Here is a 25,614-nt window from a genome sequence, read left to right on the forward strand (position 1 = left end):
ATGCAGCTGACCCAGGACGGGCCTGGCGTCCCATATGTTCCCCCAAGCCAGGAGCGATTTCTGAGCTCATAGCCAGGAGTAACCTCTGAGCATCCCCCCAAAAAATCACTGTAATACTGAGTATATTATAAACCAGGGGTTTCAAACTCAAATAGCCCTCCATAAAACATTTTGTGGCCCTGCCCTACTGGAATCTTTTTTTGTTTTGTTTTGTTTTAGTTGTTTGGGTCACACCCCCCACTACTACTGACTTTGCACTCAAGGATCACCCTGACTTTGCCTCCTGCGACCTCCAGGTAAATTGAGTTTGAGACCCTTGTTATAATGTTTATATATATGTTTATAATATAAACATTCTATCAGTGAATTGAAATTTGAAGAAATATATTCCTAGAAGAATATAGCTTACTGACACAATATGAAATTTGAAAGATACTTATTGACAAGGCTGGGGGAATCTTATGAATGCTGGCGATTGAATTGATCAGCCACATGCCAGGCAAACCAACCCTACAAGCTATATTACTGCTTCAGTCTGTGGTGAAGTCATTTTTTTTTTTGAGGGGGAGTCATATCCGGCAATGTTCTGGGATCACTCCTGGCACTGTACTTAATAATTGTTCCTGGTGAGTCTTGGGAGACCATATGGGATGCTGGGGATCAAACCTTAATTGCTTGCATGCAAGGTAAGCACCCTACCCATATTGCTCAGGCATGGTGTAAGTCACTTTTAAAATAGAATGGTGGTTCCTAAAAACATTAAAAGTTGAATTAGTGGATGACTGAACAGTTCTATTTCTGGAGTTTTTATACACACGAAAACAGGTGTGGAAAAGATAACTGACACTGATGCTCATAGTAGCTTTACTGACAACAGCCAAAACATAGAAGCAATCTAAGAGGTCACTGGTAGAAAAATAGATTAAAAATTGTGGCAGAGGGGCCGGAGAGATAGCACAGCGGTGTTTGCCTTGCAAGCAGCTGATCCAGGACCTAAGGTGGTTGGTTCAAATCTTGGCGTCCCAAATGGTCCCCCATGCCTGCCAGGAGCTATTTCTGAGCAGATAGCCAGGAGTAACCCCCAAGTGCTGCCGGATATGACCCAAAAACAAAACAAAAAAAAAAATTGTGGCATATAAATACAACAATATTCAATCTTAAAAAGGAAGGGCAAGGGACCTTGAGACACAGCACAATAGGTAGGACTTTTACCTTGCATGTGGCCAATCCGGGACCGAGCTGAGTTTAATACCAGCAATCCCAGATGGTCCCCTGAGTCTGCCACGTGTAACTTCTGAGTGCAGAGCAAGAAGTAACCTCTGAGCGCCACTGGCTGTGGATCCCAAGCCAAAACCAAACAAATAAAGGAAGGGCAAGACCGGAGCAGTAGCTCAATGAGCTGGACTGAGCTGAGCATACACTCTGCATTCAGGAGTCCTGGTACTGTATGTTCCCCTGGGCACAGAGCTGGGAGTAGCTGTCAAGCACTACCAGATATATCCCCAAAACAAAACAAAAATGTTCCGACACATGCTACAACATAATTCATGAATTCCGTGGACATTATGCTAACTAAAACAAACCAGTCACACCAAATTACTGTATGACTCCACTAACTGGAGTCTTTTACTGTTTTAGGGTCACACCCAGCAGTGCTCAAGTGTTACTCCTGGCTCTGCACTCAGGAATCACTTCTGGCAGTGCTCAGGGAACCACATGGGATGACGGGATCAAACCCAGGTCAGCTTTGTGCAAGGCAAACACCTTACCTGCTGTGCTATTGTTCTGGCCCTATATCTATATCTGGTCAGTTTCATATATAAACAGAGAAAGTAGGTTGTTAGGGGTTGAGGGAAGGAAAGGAGGAGGAACTGCTATTTAATAGGTATATTTTGAATTTCACAAGATACAAGAGTTCTGTATGCCGATCACAATGGCAACATACTTATGACAATTGAACTACCCATTTTAAAAGCTGCTAAGATTAGGACCAGAGCTGTAGCACTAAAGATAAGTGCTAGCCTAGGATGGACCTCGGCTCGATCCACCAGCGTCCCATATGGTCCCCCAAGCCAGGAGCAATTTCTGAGTGCATAGCCAAGAGTAACCCCTGGGCATCACTGGGTATGACCCCTCTCCCCAAAAAAGCTGCTAAGATAGAGGGTAAATTCAATGTGATGTGTATTCAACAGTTAGAAATCCATGGGGCCGGGGCCAGAGAGATAGCAGAGGTAGGGCATTTGCCTTGCATGCAGGAGGACAGTGGTTTGAATCCCAGCATCCTATATGGTCCCCCGAGTCTGCCAGAAGCGATTTCTGAGTGTAGAGCCAGGAGTGACCCCTGAGTGCTGCCAGGTGTGACCCCAAAACAAAAACAAAACAAACAAAAAAAAATCCAAGGGACAGGGGCTGGAGAGATAGCATTAGGTAGAGCATTTGCCTTGCATGCAGAAGGGTGGTGGTTCGAATACCAGCATCCCATATGGTCCCCCAAGCCTTCCAGGAATGATCTGAGCATAGAGCCAGGAGTAACCCCTGAGCTCTGGCGAATGTGACCCAAAAACAAAAACAAAAAACTGGAGAGATGGCGCTAGAGGTAAGGCATCTGCCTTGCAAGCTCTAGCCTTGGACGGACCGCAGTTCAATCCCCCGGTGTTCCATATAGTCCCCCAAGCCAGGAGCAATTTCTGAGCTCATAGCCAGGGGTAACCCATGAGCGTCACTGGGTGTGGCCCAATCCCCCCAAAGAACCCCAAAACATAAACACAGATGTAATATCATACCCCATTGTTTTAAACTGTATTTCCCTGATTATAAAAGTGATAATGAACATGTTTTCATTTTCCTGTTGACTATCAGTGTATCTTCTTTGGTGAACTATCTATTGAACTTATCTCCCATTTTTCATGTAGCTTTTTGGTTGTTACTGAGTTTTTGTAAATTCATTATTCATTAGCCTTTTTTTTTTTTTTGGTTTTTCGGGCCACACCCGTTTGATGTTCAGGGGTTACTCCTGGCTAAGCTTAGCTCAGAAATCGCCCCTGGCTTGGGGGGACCATATGGGACATGGGGGATGGAACCGCGGTCCGGATCCTTGGCTAGTGCTTGCAAGGCAGACACCTTACCTCTAGCGCCACCTCACAGGCCCCCTTTTTTTTGTTTTGTTTTGTTTTTGTTTTTCGGGCCACACCCGTTTGATGCTCAGGGGTTACTCCTGGCTAAGTGCTCAGAAGTTGCTCCTGGCTTGGGGGGAACCATATGGGACACGGGGGATCGAACCGCAGTCATGATCTTTCCTTGGCTAGCGTTTGCAAGGCAGACACCTTACCTCTAGCGCCACCTCGCCGGCTCATTAGCCATTTTTTCAGGATGTGTGAAAAATCTTTTATTCCTCACTCATTAGAATGATTTTTATTTTAGTGAGTTTCTCTCACTGTGCAAATTCATTTTTTTTGTTTGATGTAATCAATTTGTTCATTCTTTGCTTGGTTTTGTCACTGGAGTTGAATCTTTCTCTGAAGATATCACTGAAGTGGGTATCATGGAGTGTTTCGTCTGTTTTCTAGAGTGTATTTACAATTTTCTGTCTAACTTCTAAATCTATATAATACATTTGAATTAGCTTTTGTGCCTGGTAAAAAATAGTGATCAATTTCATTTTTTTAATTTTTTTACTTTTGTTATGTGTTCATACACAAGAGCACTTAGAGTCTCTACCAATGGTGATCAGGTTGAAGTGCATGCTTTGATGCAATTACCTGAATCAAATTACATTCTTTAGCATCTGACAATCAAGTTTTCCCCACCAATTTTTGGTGAGTTTTTCCCTCAATTTTATGCTCATGACTCCTTTATAAACAATTAACTTTGTGGGGCTGGATAAAAAAGCAGATAGGGCATTTTGCCTTGCATGTGGCTGACTCGGGTTTGATCCCCAGCATCTTATATGGTCCCCCAAGCCTACCACACAAGGGATTCTGGAGCGCAGAGGCCTGATCTCATGAATCATTGTTTTGGGCCACACTCTGAGAGCCATAGGAAGTGGACCAAAAACCAAATAAAACAAAATTTGTATATTTGAGGATGTAATTCTGCATTCTCAATTCAATTTCATAGATCTTGGGTGGACGCATGGTAGTTCAAATCCCAGCATCCCATATGGTTCCCCGTGCCTGCCAGGAGAGATTTCTGAGAGCAGAGCCAGGAGAAACCCCTGAGTGTTGCTGGATGTGACCCAAAAATCAAAAAAAAAAAAAAAAAAAAAGTGGTTGGAAAGGACATACATCTTTTGTCATTACTGTTAGCTTTGGACTTACTATATATCACCTTTATTATGTTGAGGTATTCTTCTTCTATTGCTAAATTTTATCAAAAGCTTTTTCTGCATAGATTGATATGACCATATGATTTTTGACCATATGAATTTTATTCTTTGTGTATGTGATGTGTTACAACTGATTTCTATATCACAAATCATACTTTTATCCCTGTAATAAATGTAACTTGGTCATGATGCATGATCCTTTTAATAAAATGTTGATATCAGTTTGCTAATATTTTATTGAAGATTTATGTATATACATTCATCCAAGATATAATGATCTCAGTTTTGTTTCTTCTTTATGAGGGGAGGCTGGCAGGGGCTAAGAGGGAAGGAGTGGACATGCCTGGTGTTTATTGCTTAATCTTGGATCTATGGACAGGAAATATTTTGGCAGTGTTCAGAGAACAATATAAAGTACCAGGGACAGATTCAGGGTAGCCCCCCTGTAAGATAAGCACTGTAATCCCTGTACTATCTTCTTCAGTCCTCCCCCAACTATTTTGAGTTTGTCTGCTTTTGGTATCAGACAGAGATATTATCATCCAATGTAATGTTGGTTTCATATAAAACTAACATAGGGTGTGCCGACCCATTCGGCTGGCAAGGGTCAACTTCCATCCTCCTGGTTCCTTCAGGACCAGGTACATTCCCCCAGGTGGTGACTGGGAAAGAATGAGTCCCAGGCTGATGAACAGAGGCAATTTATGCCATTCCAATAATGCCTATTTAGGACAAGAGGAACTAGCATGGTCATGGACATAGCCAAGGGGGAGTGAGGTACCTGGGAGAAGATAGGCATAAACATTGGGGCTTAGGAATATTTTAGAAGCAACATAGTGACAATAAGGTGGCCTGGTATCTCCCTTAACCAGAGCTCTTTGTGAAGGAGGGACAACCGGAGTCAAGCCTGAGAGTAACCACTAATCATGGGGAGATGGTGCCCATCTTTGTGCTGTCCTTCCCCATCTCTGGAGTTTGGGGAAACTTTCACCTCAAGGAGAATTCCTGAGGCTGGAGAGATAGCATGGAGGTAAGGTCTTTTTGCCTTGCATGCAGAAGGACTGTGGTTCGAATCCTGGCATCCCATATGGTCCCCTGAGCCTGCCAGGGCTAATTTCTGAGCCTTGAGTCAGAAGTAACCCCTGAGCGATGCCCGGTGTGACCCAAAAACGAACAAACAAACAAAAAAAAAGAATTCCTGGTACAGTTGCTCTACAGGGTCCCCTAGAATAGATGCTCTACAGGGTTCTGTCTGCCAGGTGGTTAGGGAACAGTGTCACAGTGGTGATCCTTGCCTTGAAGTCAGCCAATTCAAGTTCAATCCCTAGTTTCCTATGTAGTTCCCTGAGCAAAATCAAGAATTCTCGAACATGGAATCATGAGAGCCCCACAAGAAAAAAAAATGTATAAAGTATTAAATATAACATACATATGTTATACAAATATCTTTGATTCTGTAGTATACTGAGGACACTGAAGCAGGGCATGAACGCATAATGGTTAGCTAAGTTCGATTCCGAGCTTGCCAGAGTGATTCCTGGGCACAGAGCCAGGAGTAATCACTGAGCATAGCCAGTGTGGCCCAAAAACAAAACAAAAAAAAAAGTATTAGTTAAAAGTGGCAAAAAAAAAGGGGGGCTAGAGATATAGTAAAGAGGGTAGGGCACTTGCCTTGCATCTGGCTGACCTTGAATCTCTGGCACTCCTTTTGCTTCTCTGGGCACCACCAGGAGAAACTCCTAAGCACTGCCAGGTGTGGCCCTCAAAATTTTCAAAATTAGGTGGCAAAATTAGAATATGCAAAAAGGATGTGCTCGCTTCGGCAGCACATATACTAAAATTAGAACGATACAGAGAAGATTAGCATGGCCCCTGCACAAGGATGACAGGTAAATTTGTGAAGTGTTCCATAAAAGAAAATTTATCAAAAAAAAAAAAAAAAGGAATATGCAAATAGGCAGTCTGATTTCGGGACCTCTATTTTTTTTAGTTTTAGTTTTTGTTTTTGGGTCACAACTAGCAGCGCTCAGGGGCCACTCCTGGCTCTGCACTCAGAAATCACTCCTGGCAGGCTTGGGGGACCATATGGGATGCCAGGATTTGAACTACTGTCCATCCTGGATTGGCTGGGTGCAAGGCAAACACTCTACCTCTGTGCTATCTCTCTGGCCCCTTCAAAACCTCTATTTTAAACCAACACACTATGATATAAACTAACAATTGCTGAAAGGCTGTCATTAATTTTTATTTAACTTGGGGGGGTCTTAGTCTGCACCCAGTTATGTTACTCTTGGCACTGCACTCAGTAATTACTCCTGGCAGTGCTGGGGACCATAAAAGATGCAGGGGATTGAACCCGGATAAGGCACATGCAAGGCAACTGCCTTCTGCTGTATTATCACTTTAGGCACCAAAGGCTATTAATTACTGTTATTCATTTATCGATTCATTGGTTTGAAAGTATTAGTATTGTTTCCCCTACCTCCAAAAAAAAATCAGGGACTGTACAATGGATACAGTGTATAGTAGAGTGGGGTAGGTGCTTGCCTTGCATGTGGCCAACCTGAGTTCAATCCCTGGTTTCCCATGCCTGCCAGGAGTGATTCCTGAGTACCACTAAGCACCACAGGGTGGGGCTAAAAATCAAACAAAAAGTATATCAGTGTCCCTAAGAGACAAGCATTGTTTAGGTTCATTTGATAATATTAATAATAATTACTGAGACTAAAAAAGAAAGTAAAGAAAAGCAACAAAGAGTTGATCTCCAAAAAGCATTTAATCAAGTATGAGGAGCAGATTATAATGTTATTTCTTTTTCACAAATCAGTTAAAAATAATGACTCAGGGGGCCCGGAGAGATAGCTCAGCGGTGTTTGCCTTGCAAGCAGCCGATCCAGGACCAAAGGTGGTTGGTTTGAATCCCTGTGTCCCATATGGTCCCCCGTGCCTGCCAGGAGCTATTTCTGAGCAGACAGCCAGGAGTAACCCCTGAGCACAAGCTGGGTGTGACCCAAAAACTTAAAAAAAAAAAAAAAATGACTCAGGGCCTGGAGAGATAGCACAGCGGCGTTTGCCTTGCAAGCAGCCGATCCAGGACCAAAGGTGGTTGGTTCGAATCCCTGTGTCCCATATGGTCCCCTGTGCCTGCCAGGAGCTATTTCTGAGCACAGCCAGGTGTGGCCCAAAAACAAAAACAAACAAACAAACAAACAAAATAATGACTCAGGGGCTGGAGTGGTGGCGCAAGTGGTAGGGCATCTGCCTTGCCCACACTAGCCTAGGATGGAACTCGGTTTGATTCCCGGCATCCCATATGGTCCCCCGAGCCTGCCAGGGGTGATTTCTGAGCACAGAGCCAGGAGTAACCCCTGGATGTTGGTGTTCCCCCAACAAAAAGACTCATAGGTATAGAAAGAGTATGATTGGTGAGGAGGGGAGTAAGATTAAGTACTTATTTTATTACTTAGTCAAAAAAGACTTCTGAAAGTATGCTAAGTATGTTAAGTATGCTAAGAAAACAGAAGAAAACAAGTTATGTGGATTTCTGAGTTACATTTCAGGCAGAAGAAAAATAAAATATAAAGGACAAAGCAGAAGCTTGCTTGGTGTTTGAAAAAATGCAAACAGCATTCCTGGGGCAGAGTATGAAAGAGAGGAGGGTAGATGAGATTAGAGATCAGTATATACTGAATAAGGTTACTGGATTTTTTTTTCCTGAGACATAGCAACAAAGGGCTCTAAATTCAGGAGCACTATGATCTGGCTTAATTTTTCAAAAGGGAACACCCCAAGCTGCTATATAAAAAATAACTGAGGGTACAAGCAAGGGAGACCAATTAGCAGACTAGCCATCCAGGTAAAGGTTAATAATGTTGGTTAGGTTCAGTATGGTAGCAGCTATGGGAATGTTGATATGGAAAATATTTAGAAAACAAATCTTATGAGTCCTGCTAATGGATTGAATCGGAACTGTGGGATATTAAAGAAAAGAAATATGACAGGAGTGGTGGAGAAAAAAGAACCATGGGAGAGGGCAGGAGGAAAGGAAGAGGGGAAAGGACGTTTAGTGTGGTAGCTGCTGAGAAAATATTGATAAGAAAAATATTTAGAAAATATCTGATGAGAACTGCTAATGGATGGAGTAAGTACTATGGGAAATAAAAGCAAAGAACTATTCGGAGGAGGAAAGGGAAGGAGGAAAAAGGAAGAGAAAGGATAGGAGAAGAATGAGAACAATGGAAATATTATTTACTGAGATAGAGAACTCAGTGATAGTCAAGTATGGAGGAAATATATGAGAATTTTTAGGCTGTGCTAAGATTAAAACTATACAAGTATATAGATAAGTTCAAGGGAGAAGTCTAGGCTGGAGAATTAAAAGTTAGCATATTCAGGGCTAGAGAGAGGACAGAGGTAAGGAGCTTGCCCTACAAGGGATTGACTGGGTGCAATTCCCAGTAACATATATGCTTCACCAGGAGTGATCCTTGAGTGCAGAATAAGGATTAAGCCTTGAGTACAATGCCAGATGTGCCCCCCCTGCCCCCCCCAAAAAAAAACCACCACAAAGCAAACAAACAAAAAAAACTTACTGTTCTCACATATTGATGTTTGTTTTGTTTTTTGTTTTTGGACCCCACCCGGCAGCTCAGGGGTTACTCCTGGCTATACGCTTATAAATCGCTCCTGGCTTGGGGGACCTTATGGGACACCGGGGGATTAAACCGAGGTCCGTCCTAGGCTAGTGCACTGCTGCACTGGCCCACATATTGGTGTTATTTAAAACCACAGGACTAGGAGATCACCAAGACTATGAGTGTACAGACAAATACTAAGTCTTGGGCAATCCAAAGTTTAGATATTAGAAAGGAAACAATGAAAGAAACAGAAGTGGCAAACACAAGGGTGGAGAAGGAACTACAGAAAGTACTACCTAGGAAGTCAAGTGGGAAAGGAAACAACCTGGTCAAGTACAGTTAAAAAGTCAAATAAAATTAGGATTTGGGAAATACTGAGTTTAGCAAGTGCAGGTGATTTGAACATATTTAGAGAAGTTATGGGAACAAAAAAAATAATAAAATTGTTTATTTTAAAATGTCCTAACCAGGAAGATTGAACAAAGGGATCTGCACATGCTCTGTGTGCTGGAGCAGTGAGTCTGATTACTCTATTACTTGATCCCTCATACACTACCATGAACAATTTCCAGCATCAAGTCCTCAGGCACTGTCAGGTGTTGTCCAAAACCAAAACCAAAACATGATAAACAACTCTATTCCCGAGCAAGCCTTCAGGGTAGTGTAAGGCATGTGAGGACCAGCACCTGTCCTGTATATTGATTCATGGACGGGCAGTTTTAACTACCATGATAAACCAGTAGTTCTCAACCTTTCCACACTTGCAATCTGGCAGCAGACCACAAAACAGTGGTTGAAGAACATTGTTTTAGGTTCCAGCTATTTGCAGAAGGAAACCAAATTACATCATAATAAACTGTCCACAAGTTGCAGGGAGAACAAAAAGCTCAACTGAAAAGCACTTAAGACAACTCAATCACAATGTACAGAACTTATTTGAATTCCAATTTTAAAAAATGAAGGGGACTGGAAAGATAGTACAGCCAGTACAGCACTTGCCTCGCATTTGGCCAATCTGGGTTTGATCCCTAGCACCCACTGTATAAGTTCTCCTAAGAACCATCAGGAGTGATACATGAGCAGGGAGTCAAGATTAAGTCCTGAAGTCTACCAGGTATAGCCTAAATTTATCCAAACAAATGAAAATGGAGTTTACGATATATGGCTTTTGCATGTACTGTCCAGCACCAGTCTAGCACCATATGGTCCCCAAGCACCATAAGGCCCTCACAATACCTCATCTTTGGATGGGGAAATACATATACATACAATATCATTAAAAAAAAAAAAAAAGAGTAAGGGGCCAGGAAGGTGGCACTAGAGGTAAGGTGTCTGCCTTGCAAGCGTTAGCGTAGGACGGACCTCGGTTTGATCCCCTGGTGTCCCATATGGTCCCCCCAAGCCAGAGGGGATTTCTGAGTGCATAGCCAGGAGTAACCCCTGAGCATCAAACGGGTGTGGCCCCAAAACAAAACAAACAAACAAAAAGTAAGAGCTGGAGAGATAATAGGGCATTTGCCTTGCCCATAGCTGACCTGGTTTCAATTGCCTGCATCCCATATAGTTATCCAAGCACTGCTAGCAGTGATCCATGAGTACAGAACTAGGAGTAACCCCTGAGCATCGCTGGGTATAATCCAAAAACAAACAAATATAAAACTTTCAAGAAGAAAAGAATATTTTTGACTGAAGAGATAGTACAGAGGTAAGGTGCTTGTCCTGCATATTCCTGACCTGGATTCAATACCCAGCATCCCAGATGTTCTCTCAAGCACTGCCAGGTGTAATTCCTGAGCCAGTAGTTACCTGACATTGCTTAGTGTGACCATAAAACCAAAACTCCTGCATAAATTTGAACTCTGCATACCTGATATATTATTATTTTCCTATGATAATGGTACTTAGACTTAAAGTCCATATTTTTACACTTTGTACTTTATATATTTATAATTTATATAAAGTTATGAATGAAATACCATTATGACTAAAATATGCTCTTAAAATTCAGGAGAGGGTTGAGGGCCAGAGAGCTAGTACAGCAAGTTAAGTGCTTGCACTACACATGGCTGACCAGGATTGTCTCCAACACTCCATGTGATTCCCTGAATCTGCCAGGAATGATCCTTGAATGCAGAGTCAGAAGTAAACACTGAGCACTGTAAGTGTGGCACTCTTCCCAACAAAAAACTTCATGAGAGGGGTTAAAGACAGTAAAGGAGGTAAGAGTGTTCCTTACATGCAGGTAACTCCAGTTTAGATCCCTGGTACTTCATATGGTTTCCTGAGCACTGCTAAAATGAATACAATCAGAAACTGCCCCGAACATTAATCCCAAAACAAATAAATAAAAACATAAGAAAGAAAAGCATAAAAGACACAATTGTACATATGTTGATGTTTTGGGGTAAAGTAAATGAAAATATTTTATACAAGTATGCCTATCTAAATGTACAATTCTAATGAAGTAACTTAAAATAAAAAGAGAAGTGTCAATTTCTTTGCATATAATAAACTTTACCAGTTCATGTACAGATAAGGAAATTAAGGCTAATGAAGATTAAATGCACTGCAAGCAGTACCCATAAAGTAAAGAGCTTTTTATTTTTTCAGAAAACAGAAGTTATTATTTATTTATTTTTGTTTTGTCTTGTTTTTCTGGGCCACACCCGTTTGATGCTAAGGGGATACTCCTGGCTAAGCACTCAGAAATTGCCCCTGGCTTTGGGGGACCACATGGGATGCCAGGGGATCAAAGGGGGATCAAACCGCGGTCCTTCCTGGACTAGCGCTTGCAAGGCAGACACCTTACCTCTAGCGCTACCTTGCCGGCCCCTATTATTATTTTTGTTTGTTTGTTTGTTTTTTGGTCTTTCGGGCCACACCCATTTGACGCTCAGGGGTTACTCCTGGCTAAGCGCTCAGAAATTGCCCCTGGCTTGGGGGGACCACATGGGATGCCGGGGGGATCAAAGGGGGATCAAACCGCGGTCCTTCCTGGGCTAGCGCTTGCAAGGCACACACCTTACCTTTAGCGCCACCTCGCTGGCTCCTTTTATTTTTAATTTAAAAACTTTTTGTTTGTTTTGGGGCCACACCTGGTGGTGCTTATAAATTACTACTAAGCACGGTTCTGCATTTGGAAATTACTTCTGTCGATGCACAAGGAATGAAATAGTATGCCAGGGATCGAACCCAGGTCGGCAGCATGGCAAAGCAGATGTGTAGGACATCTACCAGCTGTATTTTCACTCCAGCCCCCAGATTTTATTATTTTTTTCTATACTTTTTCATGTGCAAGACTTGTGATGAAGTGTTATGGCAGAAGGCAGGGCAGAGATGACTGGGGCAGGTAGGTGGGTAAGGACTAGAAGCAGTGCTACATTCAACATAGATAAAGGGGAATGATTGAAGATTTTAGAAAAATAGCATTAACTAGTACAAATTCTTGGGGATAAAATGGCAGCTGGAGAGTCAGAGCAGATTTTATTTTTTTATAAATATATTTTTATTTAAGAAACATGATCATAGTTGGGTTACAGTCACAAACAGAACATCCCCCTTTACCAGTGTAACATTCCCCCCTCCCATCCCCTGCCTGTATTCGAGACAGGCATTATACTACAGTTATTTGTTTATTTTTTTTGTTTTTGTTTTTTTGGTTCTTGGGTCACACCCGGGAATGCTCAGGGGTTATTCCTGGCTCTACACTCAGAAATCGCCCCCAGCAGGCTCGGAGGACCATATGGATGCCGGGATTCAAACCAGTGACCTTCCGCATGCAAAGCAAACACCTTACAGCTGTGCTATCTCTCTGGCCCCAGAGTTATTTGTTTTTAAGTTCAGTAAATTGTTTTTTTTTTTTTCTTAAAGGATAAGGGTTAAAAAAATAGTAAAGGTGGGCCCGGAGAGATAGCACAGCGGTGTTTGCCTTGCAAGCAGCCAATCCAGGACCAAAGGTGGTTGGTTCGAATCCCGGTGTCCCATATGGTCCCCCGTGCCTGCCAGGAGCTGTTTCTGAGCAGACAGCCAGGAGTCACCCCTGAGCAACGCCGGGTGTGACCCAAAAACTAAAAAAAAAAAAAATAGTAAAGGTGTGGCAGTTTTAGGTTTACAAAAAAACTGAGAAGAGGAAACTGTCCATATGCCTCTGTCTCCTACATATGCACAATCTCCCCCAAATATCAACAGCCATGCATCAGAATGACACAATGACACATCTGTCATAATCAACAAATCACTCAACACATCAAGTGATAGTTAAAATGAGAACGAGGACATGTCTCTAAAATTTGTGCATTCTGTACTTTATCAAACTCCCAACGTTTGTCTCCATTATCAGTAATTTTCCTGGTACATTTTTCTATAAACTGGAAGGAAAAAAGCCTGTTTCATAAACAGGCAAGGAACAGAATTCTAACATTAAAAACTATAAAACTGGGGCCAGAGAGATAACATGGAAGTAGGGCATTTCCTTGCATGGAGAAGGACCGAGGCTTGAATTCCAGCATCCCATATGGTCCCCAGAGCCTGCTAGGAGAAATTTCTGAACATAGAGCCAGGAAAAACTCCTAAATACTGCCAGGTGTAACCCCAAAACAAAAAAACTATAAAACAGGGGTCCTCAAACTTTTTAAACAGGGGGCCAGTTCACTGTCCCTCAGACCATTGGAGGGTCTGACTATAGTAAAAACAAAACTTATGAACGAATTCTTATGCACACTGCATATATCTTATTTTGCAATGAAGAAACAAAAGATACAAATACAATATGTGGCCCGCGGGCCATAGTTTGAGGACCACTGCAAAATCACCACCATTGAGTGTAAGTATCCAAAAGTTTTAAGAAAAATTAATGTAAAAAATAATTTTGTGGGTCCGGAGAGATAGTGTGGAGGTAAGGCGTTTGCCTTGCATGGGGAAGGACTGTGGTTCAAATCCTGGCATCCCATATGGTCCCCTGAGCCTGCCAGGAAAGATTTCTGAGCATAGAGCCAGGAGTAACCACTGAGCGCTGCTGGGTGTGACCCAAAAACAAAAAAAAAAAAAAAAAAGAAAAGAAAAGAATTGTGTTAATAATTATTATTTAGGCAAACCATACTTTAGTTATTAAACAAATAATAGATTAGGCATTATACATTAGTATTGAAAATATAAAATACTGGGGCCGGAGAGATAGCATGGAGGTAAGGCATTTGCCTTTCATGCAGGAGGTCATCGGTTCGAATCCCGACGTCCCATATGGTCCCCCGTGTCTGCCAGGAGCAATTTCTGAGCCTGGAGCCAGGAATAACCCCTGAGCACTACTGGGTGTGACCCAAAAAAACCACACACACACACACACACACACACACACACACACACACACACACACACACAAGAAAATATTAAAATACTATCCAGATTTCTCTTACTCTCTATTTTTCAGTAGCCAGAGTAAATACTGACATCCTCCAAATAGAAGACCTACTTAGAGGTTTCCTTCTGGGTGAAATATAAGGCATCCCTCGAAAATAAGGCCCGCCTAGGCTCTGTCTCAGAATCAAAATTAATTTACCATAAACTGATTGCTATGGCCGCCCTAACTGGTGTCTGTAAGATTCAGTTTGTCTGGTTTGTGTTGACATCTACCATAACATATGCTGGTAATAATTTTCCTTTGTTTTTGTTTGTTTGTTTGTTTTTGGTTTTTGGTCACACCTGGCAGTGCTCAGGGGTTACTTCTGGCTCTACACTCAGAAATCGTTCCTGGCAGGCTCGGGGGACCATATGGGATGCTGGGATTCGAACCACCGTCCTTCTGCGTGCGAGGCAAATGCTTTACCTCCATGCTATCTCTTCAGCCCCTATTTTCTTCTTTTTTTTTTTTTTTTTTTTTTTTTTGGTTTTTGGGCCACACCCGTTTGACGCTCAGGGGTTACTCCTGGCTATGTGCTCAGAAATCGCCCCTGGCTTGGGGGGACCATATGGGACGCCGGGGGATCGAACCGCAGTCCGTTCCTTGGCTAGCACTTGTAAGGCAGACACCTTACCTCTGGCGCCACCTTCCCGGCCCCTATTTTCTTCTTTTTTAAACTTTATTGACTGATAGACTGATTGATTGTTTCCTGGACCACACCCAGGGGCTCAGAGGCTACTACCAGCTCTGCACTCAGAAATCGCTCTTGACAGGCTAGGGAACCATAAGGAATGCTGGGGAAAGAATGAGATCCCTCCTGGGTAGGCCACATGCAAAGCAAAAGCCCTACCGCTGTGCTATCTCTCTGGCCCCAATGTGTACTTATTCTTCATGGAAAAATAAGACATCCCCTGAATATAAAACCTAGCGGATCTTTGGGAACAAAAATTAATATAAGACACTGTCTTATTTTCGGGGAAACAGGGTATCAACTAACCATATTAAACCTCAAACAAAAAAATCATACATTTTCTTTTTTTGTTTGCTTTTTTGGGGGGCCACACTTGGTGACACTCAGGTTTACTCCTGGCTTAGGGGACCATATAGGATGCTGGGGGATCGAACCGCAGTAGCGCATACAAGGCAGATGCCTTACCGCTTGCGCCACCACTCCGGCCCCAAAACCATACATTTTCTTTTTGTGTGTGTGTGTGTGTTTTTGGGTCACACCTGGCAGTGCTCAGGGGTTACTTCTGGCTCCATGCTCAGAAATTGCTCCTGGCAGGCACAGGGACCATATGGGATGCCGGGATTCCAACCCATGACCTTCTGCATGAAAGGCAAACGCCTTACCTCCATGCTATCTCTCCGGCCCAAAAACCACACATTTTCAAAGCAAACATATGTTTGCTCCTACCACTGCTACTCCTACTGCTCCTACCACTAAACAAGTACTACGTATGAGTCTAAGGCTAAAAAATGCTGACAGCAAACATGACTAACAAAAATAAGCACTGAATAAATGCTTTAAAAATAAATACAGCATAGTATATTTTTTCACTAGGAATTTTTTATTTAAATTCATAGAATACCTCTTCTTTTAATGATTCTGTATCTAAAAACTTATAAATCAGAGGCTGGAGCAATAGCACAGTGGTACGGCATTTGCCTCGCAAGTGATTGACCCAAGATTGAACAATATTTGATCCCTGGTAATCCCATATGATCCCCCAAGCCTACCAGAAGTGATTTCTGAGCAGAGCCAGGGGTCAAACCCCTGAGCACCACCAGTGTGGCCCAGAAAAAAGTCACTATACAAAGAATTGTCTTTTTTTTTTTTAAGTTTTTTTTTTTTTTTGGTTTTTGGGCCACACCTGGCAGTGCTCTGGGGTGACTCCTGGCTGTCTGCTCAGAAATAGCTCCTGGCAGGCACGGGGGACCATATGGGACACCGGGATTCGAACCAACCACCTTTGGTCCTGGATCAGCTGCTTGCAAGGCAAACGCCGCTGTGCTATCTCTCTGGGCCCACAAAGAACTGTCTTACCAAAGAATGTTCTATCCACAACTTAAATAAGTTTAAAAAACAAAACCAAAGGGTTGGAGAGTTAACCCATGGAGTAAAAGTATTTGCTTTGTATGCAGCAGTTCCTTATTCAATCCCAGATAGAATATGGTCCCTGGGAGCCGAATTATCCCTGGGGGCCAGAGTGATGGTGTAGCAGTAGGGTGTTTGCCCTGCATGCAGCTGACCCAGGATAGACCGCAGTTCGATCCCCCAGCATCCCATATGGTCTCCCAAGCCAGGAGAGATTTCTGAGCACATAGCCAGGGGTAAACCTCAGAGCGTCACCAGGTGTGACCCCAAAAAACAAAACCAAAAACAAACAAAAAAAGATTTCCTAGATGGTTCAAAGGAGGACACCTTTTTAACAGAGCAACACTGAGCCCTAGTTGGGCTTAGAGACCACCACAGTCATTACCTGGCAGTGCTTGGAGAAGGGTACAAGGAACCATGTGGTGCTACGATAGAAATCAAAAAGGAGCCTCTTGACATGTGTTCTATCACTTGTGTTATCTCTCTGCCTGAAAAATAACATCTCATTTTTATTTTTGTTTATTATTATACAGGGATCTCCAAATCATTTAATTGTACACCCTAGACTAATGCACATAACGTTTTGTGGGGGAGCCACACCCTGCATTGCTCAGAGGTTATTCCTGGCTCTGTGCTCAGCAATCACTTCTAGCAGGCTCAGGGAACCGTATGGGATGCCAGGGTCAATTTGAACCCAGGTCAGTTGCATGCAAAGCAAATGCCCTACCCACTGCATTATCACTTTGGCACTGTACATACATTTTTGTTCTCAACAAACCACAAAAATAACATTTAAGATATAAAAGAAAGAATCAGTTGTGTAACAAGACTTGCTCAATCTCAACAGACTTTCTTAAAAGCAGTGGTTGGCCAAACAAAGTCATTAGTAATAACATACAGAAATTCCAAATATAGAAAGACTGTTCATGTCTCCAAACAGCATAACCATTATGGTTGAAAAACCACACAATATTCTCTCTCACATCTGTTTTCTTAATGAGTAAGAATGAGGGTCTATTGAATATTCTAGACAAGTGAATGGTGAAAGCAGCTCATACCAACAAACTGAGATGCAACAGGTTAGGAAAAGGTAATGGTTTAAAATTATCTTTTAGAGTTTTACATTCCTGTAAATAGAATTATCAATAGATCCTTTCCTCCATCAATATAAAAAAAATGCACAGACTACTTAAGATCTTAACTTTAAATTTTATAAGAGAAAATGATTTATTAGATGAACAAAATACCTAGGTATTCATAGTGCAGGTAAGGCCTCAAATTTTTTAAACCTATTGAAGCCAATGAGAAAAGTTACAATTTTCAACTGTACTGAAACAACTTGACACTGTGGACAGAATTTTATTCTGAACTAGGATATTCCTTGTACAACAAAGAACTCTTCCAGGAAAGAGCCTGTTAACAGAGCTTCTTTCATACAATCAAACCAGATTAATAGAAACAAATAAATGCAAAGTCTTTCTGAAAAGTACAAACTACCAAATTATTACATCGAGTTCTCCAAAAGAAAAAGAAAAACAGGGCCCAGAGAGATAGCACAGCGGCGTTTGCCTTGCAAGCAGCCGATCAGGACCAAAGGTGGGTGGTTCAAATCCCGGTGTCCATATGGTCCCCCGTGCCTGCCAGAAGCTATTTCTGAGCAGACAGCCAGGAGTAACCCCTGAGTACTGCCAGGTGTGGCCAAAACAAAACAAAACAAAACAAAACAAAACAAAAAAAGAAAAGAAAGACAACCTAGAAATAATGTAATTCCTAAATCTGCAAAAAAAAAAAAAAAAAAAAAACCCTAACTTTCTTTTGTATTGTTTTTGGGCCATACCCCTTAGTGTGCAGGCTTTCCTTTCATAGCTCCGCATTCAAGGTCATTTCTGACACCAGACACACAAATTTTCTTTTAACTATTATTTATTTATTTATTTTGGGTTTTGGGCCACACCCGGTGGCACTTAAGGGTTACTCCTTGCTCTGCTCTTAGAAATTATTCCTGGCAGACTCAGGGGACCATATGGGATGCTGAGGATTGAACCCAGTTAGCCATGTACAAGGCAAATGTCCTACTACCCACTGTGCTATCACTCCAGTCCCCTATTTTTTTTTTTTTTTTACAGGGCCAGAAGATAGCTCACTGTTTTAAGTGCTTGCCTTGTAAAGATCATAACCTCTATCCCTGGTACTACTGCTACAATGAGCAAGATTCTGATACTACAATATCTAAGAGTCCTGGAACCACAATGATGATTGATCACACAACAGCTAAGTGTATGTGACCCTCAACTAAAGGGTAGGACCCCCCTGTGTAAATATCTCAAATAAAAACAACAGAAGGGCCAGAGAGATAGCACAGCAGTAAGATATTTGCCTTGCATGTGGCCAACACAGGACAGACCACGGTTCGAATCCCAGCATCCCATATGGTCCCCCTAGCCTGCCAAGACTTCTGAGCACAGAGCCAAGAGTAACTCCTGAGCACCACCGAATGTGGACCCCAGCCCCCAAAAAAAGGAGAAAGCACTGTGGACAAGAATGTAACACCCAGGTGAGCACGTATAAACATAACCCAGGTAAGCATTTCAACCAGAATGTGCATTTGCACTAAAGGCTGTGATCCCCTATTGAACATCACACATCCATTCTCGAATACCAAGGTCACTACAATGTGATCAACTGAAGGAAGGGAAGGGGGTACAGTAATACCTTCAATAGATTATAGGTTGGTTTATAAAGTGTTTAATTTCATACTTTGTAAGTTTGACAACAGGATGGTTACATAAAAATCACCTATACCCCCAAATCATCACATTGTTTAAATTCCCGTGGTTTGTGAAAATTTCCTGAGAGTCAGCCAAAAATATCCCCAATCCTGTAGCAGCTAGGGTAAGTAGGATGCCTCATTGGTCTTTCTGTCAGCAGATCTAAAGTATTTCTATTTCCCCTGGTCCACAGGTGTAAAAAGATTGAAGAATACTGCCCAAAATAACAGTGGAAAATTTAAAAAGAGACAACTTTCAGAAACACAAACCAATGTGTAAACAAATGATTGGCCCAATGACAAATAAGAAAATCCAAACCTTTCTTTTATAAAAAAAAAAAAAATACTTTCAAGCCTGAAGCTATAACACAGGGGATAGGGGATCCTCCTTGCACACGGTCAACCCAGGTTCAATCCCCAGCATCCCATTAGGGTCCCTGAGCCTGTCAGGAGTGATTTCTGAGCACAGACCCAGGAGTAACCCGAGTGCTGCTGGGTGTGGCACAAAACAAAACAAAACAAAAAACAACAAAACCAAACCACCATAAGAGGGAGCAGAGGGCTGGTTCAGAGGGAACCCTGAGGCAACAGTTGAGAAAAATAGACACTCCAGTGGAAGGTGTGGTGCTTGAACACTGTATGCATGAAACCCTGTTATTAACTATATGAGAGCTTATAGCTTACTGGCTGACAGAATAAAGTTTTGCAAAAACAAAAAAAGAGAACATAAAACAAACCAATACTGCACATCACAATATATTTTTTGTGATGCTAGGTCCCTGTGGTCACTCTGATAAGGTAACTCAAATCTGTAAGGAAGGAACAGATCACAATATTTTTTTAAAGCTTTATTGATTGATTAGTTTTTGGGTCACACCTGGCAGTGCTCAGGGGTTACTCCTGGCTCTACGCTCAGAAATCGCTTTTGGCAGGCTGAGAAACCATACAGAATGCTGGAAATCAAACTGGGTCCCTCCTGGGTCAGACGCGTACAAGGCAAATGCCCTACCACTGTGCTATCTCTCTGGCCCCAGATCACAATATTTTAAATGAAAAAGCAAAAATTAAAAAATTGTACCATACCCATGGGCCTGACAATACTATAGTAGGATGTTTTGCCTTGCATGCAACCAAGCCATATCTGATCCTCTGTATCCCATATAGTCCTCAAGTTCAGCCAGGAGTAATCCCCTGAGCACAGAGCCAGGAATTAATCTCCAGTGTTTGACTAGGTTTGATTCATAATAAACAACAAAATGTATTATGCCCATAGTAGTCCCTGAGCAATGCCAGGTGTGGCTCACAAAGCAAAAATAAATAATTAAAATGCACAGAAAAACTGAATATCAGACTTGAAACTATAAAATACACTAAAAGTGATATACTCTAGGAATTCATAATTAGAGATGTATTTTTTTTCTTTAGGATTATATCCTTCTGCCTGGGCTTTGATAAACACAGAAGAATTAGATGTAACTTACTCTGTTCTCAAAAGACTTTTGATTTGGAGATATGAAAACTATATATACTGTATATACTATATACTCAATTATAAGTCGACCCTGTGGGTGTACCCATTTGAGACCCTAGACCCTCCCATTTCTGGGAGGGGTCTTGGGAACCGGATAGTAGGTGTAACTTTACCTGCAAGCCCCTCCCATTCCTGGGAGGGGTTTGGAAAAAGGTAGATAAGGCTGGGACCAAGGGAATTCGGGCCTTTTGGCTCTTTGCCCTTTTGCCGTTTCTCTCTTGGCCCGGCTAGGCTTCCTGGCTTTTGGATCTTTGGGCCGCATGGAGCCCAAAGGGAAGATGGCTAACAGGAGATAAGATGCAGGGCTAGCAAAATATAGCTGAATGCTTAAAAGGTTGACATAGGCCACACACCTGTGGTGGCTAGGGCATAAATAAAGATGATTCTTCCTGAAGCCTGCGTGTGAGTGAGTCTTGATTACGCCAACTACCTGGGCCTGGAACTTGCCAGCTGGATGGGGGATGAAGCCACGTGGCTGGGGCCTAAGCACAAAGGCCTCCATCCACCGCCATCCAGCCCCATCGTTAATTATTTCATGCTACAGACCCGAGTATAAGCTGACCCCCCCCCCCAATTTTACCCTAAAAACTGGGGAAAACTTAGTGACTCAAGTAAAAGCCAAGGTGGAAAATGTAGCAGCCACTGGTAAATTTCAAAAATAAAAAAATACATACCCAAAACAATCACAATAATTTAGGAATCAGTAGGTTAAATGTTTTTCAATATTTATTGCTAAAAAAAGTGTAAACTAACAACAATAACTTTATTTTTTGTTTATTTATTTTTTATTAAAAAAAAAACCTTCACCAGTGCAACATTCCCATCACCAATGTCCCAAGTGTCCCTGAGAACCATCATAATAAAATGAGACTGAATGAGGGAAGTAGAGAGCACAGACCGGTGTGGGGTGGGGAGGAGGGACACTAGCGATGTATATAATAGACAATTCCAATGACAAAGAAAATCAAAACTAGAATAAACAAATAGGATCACATCAAATTTTGATTTGCTTTTATTTTGAGGGCCATATTCATACTACTTGAGAGCTATTCCAAAGTAGGATCAGCTCTCAGGGACCATGTGGTACTAGGGTCTGAATGCAGGCTTTATAAACCATTCAACCAACCCTCTGAGCCATTTCCCAGATGCCTAGGCTATTTCAAATTAAAAAGATTTTACACAGAAGAGATAACATGGAGGTAGGGCATTTGTCTTGCATGCAGAAGGATGGTTGTTCGAATCCCAGCATCCCATATGGTCCCCGAGCCTGCCAAGAGCGATTTCTGAGTGTAGAGCCAGGGTAACCCCTGAGTGCTGCCTGGTGTGACCAGAAAAAAACAAAAAAGATTTTACACAGTCTAAGAAACTAAAAACACAAAAAGCAATCAAGCAAATGGGAGAATAAATTTTCATAATCGGTAAGAGGTTAATAATCAAAATATATACAGAACTAAAACTCAAAAACAAAAAAAGCAAGCAACCCAATTTGTTATAAAAAGGAGCAAAATGGGACCAGAGCGGTGGCGCAAGGCATAAGGAAACTGCCTTGCACACACTAACCTAGGACGGACTGTTTGATCCCCAGCGTCCCATATGGCCCCCACGCGATTTCTGAGCAAATAGCCCCTGAAAGTCACTGAGTGTGACCCCAAAAAATTTTTTTAAAAAGGAGCAAAAGAGGGACCAAAGAGATAGCACAGTGGTAGGGCGCTTGCCTTGCAAGCAGTCGATCTAGAATGGACAGTAGTTCGAATACCTGCATCCCATATGATCCCCCGTGCCTGCCAGGAGCGATTTTTTTTTTTTTTTTTTTTTTTTTTTTTTGGTTTTTGGGTCACACCCGGCGATGCTCAGGGGTTACTCCTGGCTGTCTACTCAGAAATAGCTCCTGGCAGGCACGGGGGACCATATGGGACACCGGGATTCAAACCAACCACCTTTGGTCCTGGATCGGCTGCTTGCAAGGCAAACACTATCTCTCCGGGCCCCAGGAGCGATTTCTAAGCAGAGTCAGAAGTAACCCTGAGCGCTGTCGGGTGTGACCCAAAAACAAATAAATAAAAGGAGCCAAAGAGTAAAAGATCCTTTTGGAAGAAACTTTTCTAAAAGGACATACTAAAGTGGCTGAATACAGCGACAGAATGCATGTTTTGCATGTGTGAGGCAGTAAGATGAATTGTTGGCACTAAAAAATAAAAAGTACAGGTGGCACAAAGACACAAGAAAATAAGCTCGTCTCCTTTTTGGGGGAAGTTGTCATGCCACACATCTGGCTGTGCTCCTGGTTTCTCTTGACGCAGCTCAGAGATCACTCTTGGTAGGGCAGAGGGGACCATACGGAGTGCTGGGGATAGAAACTGAATGAGCAGAGGGTAAGGCAAGCACCCTACTCGCTGTACTATCACGCCAGTACAAGATCTCTTTTTAGGAGAAAAACAAAACCACAATGAGATATCATTTCATCCTGGTGAAAATGCTCTAATTCAAAAAAGATTAGAATGGGGGCCGGAGGGGCCGGTAAGGTGGCGCTAGAAGTAAGGTGTCTGCCTGGCAAGCACTAGCCAAGGAAGGACCACGGTTTGATCCCCTGGCGTCCCATATGGTCCCCCCAAGCCAGGGGCAATTTCTGAGCGCTTAGCCAGGAGTAACCCCTGAGTATCAAACGGGTGTAGCCCAAAAAACCAAAAAAAAAAAAAAAAAAAAAAAGAATGAGGGCCAGAGAGATAGCATGGAGGTAAGGTGTTTGCCTTGCATGCAGAAGGTAGGTGGTTCGAATCCCGACACCCCATATTGTCCCCCGAGCCTGCCAGGAGCGATTTCTGAGCGTAGAGCCAGGAGTAACTGCTGAGCGTTGCCGGTGTGACCCAAAAACCAAAAAAAAAAAAAAAAATTGGGGGGCCGGAGAGATAGCATGGAGGTAAGGTGTTTGCCTTGCATGCAGGAGGACGGTGGTTTGAATCCCGGCATCCCATATGGTCCCCCAAGCGTGCCAGGAGCGATTTCTGAGCATAGAGCCTGCACACGGAGTGCTGCTGGGTGTGACCCAAAAACCAAAAATAAATAAATGAATAAAAATAAAAATGGAAATTCCTATTCGATCCAGCAGTACCACTCTAAGGCATCTTTCCAAACAATAACTTGAAGCTTACTCTTTAAGTCAGTGTTCTCCTTGAATATGTATCGCATTTGCTTGTCTATATGTCTCTTTCCTTGCTTTTCCATTCTGAAAAAGCCAATGTTTGGGGAGAGAATAAAAGGGGTTTCATAACTTGGCTTAAAACGTGTCTGGAGTGATAGCACAATGGGTAGGGAGCTGCTTTACAAGTGATCAACCCAGGTTCCAATCTCAGCACCCCATATAGTCCCGGAGCATAGCCAGGAGTATCCAGTGAGCATCGCTGGGTGTGGCCCAAAAAAGGGAAGAAGCAACAGAAGAGAGAGACAGATATTGAACGAGAATCCAGAACATGTAATACAAAACAACCCTGACCAGTAAGTAATTAAAAAATAAACTCGTCTGGATGAAGCCTATCTGCGATTTAAACATGCCAAGTCGGAACCTTTGGAAAGCAACTATTATGTAACACCTGATCTGTCTCTCAATGAATTTATTAGAACTATAAACACTTTTTCCTTTTATATAAGTGCGGCTTGTGCTGAGATTGACCTCAACACGGTCTGTCTTTTACTTTTTCTCCCTAGGGGGGGAAAAAACTTTTCTTTTTAAATTTCAAACTTCTGGGGATGACAACTATTTCTCTAAAGAACAGAGAATGAAAAATATCAACAACAACAACAACAAAAATAAATAGAACTAGAAAGCCTGTCTAGAGTACAGGCGAGGGTGGGGTGGGAAGGAGGAAGATTCAAGACATTGGTTATGGGAATGATGCACTGGTGAAGGGGGGGTGTTCTTTACATGACTGAAACCCAACTACAATCATATTTGTAATCAAGGTGTATAAATAAAGATATTAATCTAAAAAAGAAAAACATAAATAAATAACGCCACCCCTGCTAAGATCCCCCTCTTGACGTCAACTGCGGTTCCACGGTGACAGGTGACAATTGCAAGACGCTCAAGGGAACGAAGGGACTCGATTGCATCCCGCTGCAAAACCTGGGAGCCAGTTTGCAAAAGGAAAAGACGCGCGATCTCTCGTATTTCACACCTATTTTCCACGAAGCATTCTCATCCATCCTTCCCAGAACCTTCCCAAGGACTGGACTGACTGACCAGCCTTTGCAAGAGACAAAAACAAACAAAATAAAAAAGACAGGGAGAGGGGGCAAAGCGCCGGTGAAAGGTCAGGCACACCGTTACGTCTAGGGATGTGACATCTTAGGCAAGAGCTTCCAGAAGCCTCTAGAAAAGAACGCCACCGAAAACAAACTTGCAGCCCTCGCAGCCCTTTAGGCCACTCACTGGGTCCTCAGAGGCCCAGGAGAGCTGAGACGGGGAGGGAGGGGAGGGAGGGGAGGGAGGGGCCGGAAGGGGTCCCCGGGGTGCGCGCGCACCGGGCGCACCTGGGCCGGGGCCCACTCACCTGCGGAGCTGAGTTCCATTCATGGGGCTGGGGAGAGTGCTTGGAGCGAGAAGGGCGCCCGCCACGGGGGCTCTTACAAGCGGTGGGTGGGCGACGCGGCGCGACGACTTTCTCCTCAGCCACCGCGCTCGGGGCCACTGGCCCCCGTGACGAAGAGCCGCCCTCGCGAGCGGGCAGCGCCGGAAGCGCGACGAGAGCCGCGAGTGGCGTCGCCCTCAGCCGCTCGCTCCACGACTGCGGCGCCGCCGCCGCCCCACCGGAAGTCCGCTGGCGTCACTTCCGCCGCCTCCCTCGCCAGCCGTCCTAGCTTTGCCT

General features: G+C 43.0%; 1 protein-coding gene and 1 non-coding gene across 2 annotated transcripts in view; one reads left to right on the forward strand and one right to left on the reverse strand.

Moving 5' to 3' along the window:
• Positions 1–25,385, reverse strand: part of LOC126011034 (protein argonaute-3) — a 122,638-nt gene extending 97,253 nt beyond the window's left edge. The window contains exon 1 of the mRNA XM_049774695.1: positions 25,300–25,385. Coding sequence (XP_049630652.1) covers positions 25,300–25,318 — 19 coding nt within the window. The 5' untranslated portion in view covers positions 25,319–25,385. The remainder of the gene's footprint in view (positions 1–25,299) is intronic.
• On the forward strand, positions 6,135–6,241 carry LOC126013090 (U6 spliceosomal RNA). The gene has a single exon (XR_007497423.1). It is a non-coding gene; the product is annotated as a U6 spliceosomal RNA (small nuclear RNA).
• Positions 25,386–25,614: the final 229 nt, after the last annotated feature.

Source organism: Suncus etruscus, chromosome 6 (genome assembly GCF_024139225.1).
Source record: "Suncus etruscus isolate mSunEtr1 chromosome 6, mSunEtr1.pri.cur, whole genome shotgun sequence".
Taxonomy (NCBI): Eukaryota; Metazoa; Chordata; class Mammalia; order Eulipotyphla; family Soricidae; genus Suncus; species Suncus etruscus.